The sequence below is a fragment of the Gadus macrocephalus genome, chromosome 19 (assembly GCF_031168955.1).
Source record: "Gadus macrocephalus chromosome 19, ASM3116895v1".
Classification (NCBI taxonomy): Eukaryota; Metazoa; Chordata; class Actinopteri; order Gadiformes; family Gadidae; genus Gadus; species Gadus macrocephalus.
Genome location: NC_082400.1, coordinates 14,817,549 through 14,823,085, shown reverse-complemented (window position 1 = coordinate 14,823,085; position 5,537 = coordinate 14,817,549). Strand labels below are relative to the sequence as shown.

Sequence of the window (5,537 nt, the reverse complement as noted above, 5' to 3'; positions counted from 1 at the left end):
GTTCCTATCCCGGCTGGGACGTCTTATTAACCGGCAGTAACGCTTCTGGGAATTCTGCTAATCGTATACTAATCGACCGGGAACACGGCCTGTCCTCTGGGGTGTGTGTTTCTTCATTCTGAAAAAAAAAACTGCGTTTTCTGGCAACAACGTCAAACGGCTTGGTATTCAACACACACAAACGCACACATGCCCCCCAACCAACACGGATCATGTACCCCTACAGACATACATCACACACACACACACACACACACACACACACACACACACACACACACACACCCACACACACAGATTACACTGTTTTGTTCCAATAACTTTGCCGTTGGCCGATTGCTCGATATGTATTCCAGGTGAGTACATCCGAGTGCATCAGAAGCCACTTAGCGGCTAAATCATCGTTCATGAATAAATATTCCACAACGTGGCAGAGAGGAGTTGGGGTTTTCCAATTAGGTGGTAGGGATTGCTTGCGCTTCGGCGTACATCGTTTTTTACTCGATCATGTCTAAGAGGGATCGAGACGTTTCGCGTTACCGGACGTCTTTGCTCGAAAGCGATGACTAGCCGATGGTCGCAAACTTTGGAGAACAAGTTGGCTGCGGCCAAACTCCTCCTGCAAAATAACGAGATGGAAAACCACAGGGAATCAAACACTGAACATTTCAGTGTTTTTCAACAACTCAGCATGTTTCCATTTCCATTAAGGACGCTTTTATCCAAAGTGACACAAGAAGTACATTTGTCAGAAGAAATAGAAACAATATATTTCTGTCGGTACAGTAAGGATGTTCATAGAAACAACTGCCAAGCACTAACAATCGCTAGTATAACCAATTCCACTTATACAACAAGGATAGCTAGGATAATATGCTACAAAATGCTTAGCATGTTGTTTTTAAAGAACCAGGATGTACCACACACATTAAGTGCCTACATAAAGTGCCAGGACGCACAACATACCATAAGAGTGCATTCATTAACTGCCAATTACAAGTACAAATGTTTCCCCAAATTTAAGTTGTTTTATTTCACAAAACTCTCATGGTTCTCACCCGTACCCTTCCCCTCGTATACCTCCGACAATTCATCTCTCAAGCGAAATAGAAAGTTACAAATAAAAAGTGTGGCCTTTTCAGGAAGCCATTTGCAGTCCTGCAACATCCTCAATACAAAGGGGGACATCCACGACCGTCCAGGCCCCCGCTACGCTCCAGCCCCTAACCTTGAGTGGACGGGGAGCCAGCGTGTTGATGTACAACGTCTGTGCGCCCGGAGCTATGCTCGGCAGTGAGGAGAGCAGGAATATTAAACACCTACTTAGCCCTATGCCCACTGTGGCTGTCTGAGGATGCCAAGCAGAGAGGTGCCAGTTGTGGTAATGCAGAGAGGAAAGGAGTAAGATGTTTGAAATGGATCGTCTCCATCTCCCTGGGCTGACGCAATGCACTCGTGTTTTGAGCTGGTTGCGTTTTGAAAATCGATTTTATTTGAAGACAACACAAGCCCTGCTCGTAAGTTCTGTGCCAGCCCTCGCACTGACACTGTCTTGTGTTTTCTTATGGTGTATTTTTCTATGTAGAGCTTTTCGGCTCAAATTATATGGACTCTTTAGTCATTGACCAGATGCTCAACCAGGGTGACTTACAAACAATGTTATTTTTATTAGGACCGGTCAATTAGGATTAGGTTAGGGGTTCAGAGTCAGAACCTTTTGAACACACGCACGCACTTGCACACGCACACACAAACCTTAAAACACTGGAGTTTCATTGCCAGCCATGACTGCTACTGCATGTTTGTTGTGTATTTGACTTAGTAAAGAACTTGAACTTCAACACACACAGATACACACACCACACTGACCAGTTTGGCTACATAGTTGACCACCAGCGAGTGGATCCTCTTCTTCCCCAGACCAGGCAGAAGTCTGGTCAGATGCTCCCGAAGTTTGTCCACCATCTTAGAAAGACAACATAGTGTGTGAGTGTGTGTGCGGGTGTCTGTGGGTTTGTTTTGCAGGTGATTATGAAGTGTTTCACATTGCTGATCTCCTGCTGAACAGCTGTTTAGCAGGTCAAATACAAAGGTTGTCTGGTACAATTAACCCCACACACACACACACACATACACACACAAGTTTTAACGAAACATCGTAAAAACGGAGAAAAGGAAATATACCCTCATACACACAGACCTTTGCACCGTTTGAAACCAAATATAAAAATGGGCACAGGTATAAGTATGCCCTAACACGAATGCGCGCGCGCGCGTGTGTGTGTGTGTGTGTGTGTGTGTGTGTGTGTGTGTGTGTGTGTGTGTGTGTGTGTGTGTGTGTGTGTGTGTGTGTGTGTGTGTGTGTGTGTGTGTGTGTGTGTGTGTGTGTGTGTGTGTGTGTGTGTGTGTGTGTGTGTGTGTGTGTACACTCCACCTACGAGGTCAAATTGGGTGCAGCTCGACTTCTCCCTCGACGAGCAGGTCCCGATTTAGATAACGTGCGTGACTGCGTGAGGACGATAGCACAAGGAGGGGGGAGGAGGGGGAGAGAAGGAGAGGGGAGGGGGGAGATGAGGGGAGAGGAGGCGAGGGGAGAGGAGCATCGAGGGGATAAGAGAAGGAAAGGAAAATAAGAAAATAAATAAGAAAGATGAGAGGGAAAAGAGGAGGGATTAGGGAGGAGGATGGGAGAATAGTGAGTAGAGGAGAGAGAGTAAAGGAGAAAACAGAGGAGACGAGAAGGACGGAGAAAAGGAAGAGAGGAGAGGAGAGAAGAAAAGAGGAGGGAGAGAATATGAGAGTAGGACAAGGAGGAGGAGAGCGGGAGGGATTGACAGGAGCGGATCAGTGAGGTGGAGCGAGGAGAGAGGAGAAGCAGGGGAGGAAAAAGGGGGAACGTAATTAGGGAGAGATTATGTAAAGGTAGAGGGCAGAAGACAAAGATGGAAGAGAAGAGGAGGAGACGAAGAAGACGAGGGGAGGATTGGGAGGAGGAGAGGAGGAAAGAGGGGAGACGAGAGGAGGAAAGAGAGGAGACGAGAGGAGGTGAAGAGAGGAGAGGAGGAGAGCAGAGGAAGACGATGGGGAGGAGGTGAGGTGGAGGAGGAGGGAAGGAAAGGAGGGATCGGAGGAGAGGAGGTGAAGAGAGGAGAAGAGGAAGAGGAGGAGGGAAAGCGAGGCGGCTAAATATATAAATGAATCAACTAAAGTCTGCAGCCTGAGGGTCGCGGGCGGAGACGTCCTGCTGGGGAACGACGCAGCGAACAAAGACACCGAAGGAGGAGGAAGAGAGCGGTAATAGGGAGGAGGGGGAGAGGGGAGGGGGAGAGGGGAGAGGTGGAAGAGAGAGTGGTAATAGGGAGGAGGGGGAGAGGAGAGGGGGAGAAGGGAGGGGAGAGGGGAAGAGGTGCTGTTGGAGGGGAGGGTGGAGGAGGAGGAGAGGTGGGGGGAGGAGGAGGAGGAGGAGAGGTGGGGGGGGAGGAGGAGGAGGAGAGGTGGGGGGGAGGAGGAGGAGGAGAAGAGGTGGGGAGAGGTGGGGGGGGTGGAGGAGGAGGAGAGGTGGGGGGAGGAGGAGGAGGAGGAGAGGTGGGGGGGAGGAGGAGGAGGAGGAGGAGGAGAGGTGGGGGGGGGAGGAGGAGGAGGAGGAGGAGAGGTGGGGGGGGAGGAGGAGGAGGAGGAGAGGTGGGGGGGGAGGAGGAGGAGGAGAGGTGGGGGGAGGAGGAGGAGGAGGAGGAGGAGAGGTGGGGAGAGATGGGGGGGGGGGGCGGTCAAACAACATGACATAAGAGAGAATAAAAGAGCGAGAGGAACAGACGGAGGGAAGGGGGCGGGGGAAGGAAACGCGTGAAGGAGGGCGGGAGACGGGAGAGAGGTTACGGAGAGGTGGGAGAGCGGCGGGGGGGGGGGGGTGGGGGGTAAAGAGGGGGAGGAAGAAACTGAATAACTAGCAGAGGAAGAAGAGACAGAGGTTCAGAGCAGCTGGGATATTATGAAGGGGGAGAGAGAGAGAGAAAGAGAGAGAGGGGGGGGGTGAGGGGAGATGGATAGGATGAGAGAAGTCAACAGAGCGGGAGGCTAGGATGAGAGGGTGAGAGAAATCTACAGAGAGATGAGGGGAGAGAGGGAGAGAGAGAGAGATAGAGTTAGATAGATAGATTGAGAGAGAGGGAAGGGAGAGAGAGTGAGGGAGAGATGAGTGGAGAGCTATTGGATGGGAGAGGGTGAGAGCAATCAACAGAGAGATAGATAGACAACGAGAGATCGAGGGGAGGGAGGGAGAGATGAGGGGAGAGAGACAGGATGAGAGATGGCGAGAGATCAATAGAAGAACGATAGAGAGATAGAATATACAAACAGGAGGACAACAGAGACAGAAAGAGCGAAAGAAGAGCAAGAACGACACTCAGGAAGATATGCAGGGAAATCGAGAAACAGAAAAAGGAGGACGGAGAGGAGGAGGAGGAGGAGGAGGAGGAGGAGGAGGAGGAGGAAGAGGGACTCTCTAAGAATAGCCCAAATGATTTTTGGCTCACATCTGAGTGAGTTCCATTATAGCGTTTGGGCCGCGCCGCTGCAGCCTCTCAGAGGACCCAGAGAATCGCTGGCGAGCACCGCAGGACATAATCACGCCCGGCCCCTTTCATCTCGCTCGGACGGGGGCCTTTACGCGAGCGTGTGCTGTGAGGCTGAAAAACTGAAATAATAACAATAATACGGGATAGCTGCGGTCGACTTGGCGTCGGTCACGGGCTCTGCGGTGGTTAAGTGTGACGCACTCTGTGAGCGGCCGGGCCAATAAAGACACACACAGCGTCCTGCCGGGATGAACTTTGTGTGTGTCTGTGTTTACTTTGATTGAGGTGTGTGTGTGTGTGTGTGTGTGTGTGTGTGTGTGTGTGTGTGTGTGTGTGTGTGTGTGTGTGTGTGTGTGTGTGTGTGTGTGTGTGTGTGTGTGTGTGTGTGTGTGTGTGTGTGTGTGTGTGTGTGTGTGTGTGTCTCACCAGTCCTATGAGGGCTCTCTGCTCTGGATCTTCTTCTTGGAACAGAGGAACAGTCTTCCTATCTGCAGCGCGCACGCACGCACGCACGCACACGCACACGCACACGCACACACACACACACAGACACTTGTTCAAAGATGCTTACTGGTGGACTGGAAGTTGGGGCTGGGAACTGATAAACATTTCGTCTGATTAACATTTCATCTAAACACACCGGGATCGCTGCCTAGTGCCGGCCATGTCCACTGGATCGAGTCCCAGCTCGCAACACAAACAACCCACTCCCTACAACTCACAATAACAATGAAACCCGACTCGGATAAGTAAGAGGAAAAGTTTGTGGTAATGAAACAAAACCACAAAAAGAAGAAAAAAAGGGAAAAGAGATTAAATTCCTCCCTCATCAGTTGGGTTTTATAGCGAGTCGTCTTGTAGCTTTATAAGCCATAAAATTGAACTCCACTTTACTTTGTCTTTTACAATGGAAATAAGCCAATCACATTAGCATATGCATGCTAATGATCTCCATTTAGCATG

General features: G+C 50.4%; 1 protein-coding gene across 4 annotated transcripts in view; it reads right to left on the bottom strand.

Annotated features, from left to right (window-relative positions):
* Positions 1 to 21: 21 nt before the first annotated feature.
* gsap (gamma-secretase activating protein) overlaps positions 22 to 5,537 on the bottom strand; it is a 26,294-nt gene continuing 20,778 nt past the window's right edge. Inside the window, exons 24-25 of one of the 4 annotated variants that reach the window (XM_060037975.1) lie at positions 5,001 to 5,062; positions 22 to 1,965 (exon numbers count right to left, since the gene is read on the bottom strand). In XM_060037975.1, the coding sequence (XP_059893958.1) occupies positions 1,819 to 1,965; positions 5,001 to 5,062 (209 nt within the window). In that variant the 3' untranslated portion in view covers positions 22 to 1,818. The other 3 variants (XM_060037974.1, XM_060037976.1, XM_060037977.1) reach the window with 3 other exon arrangements.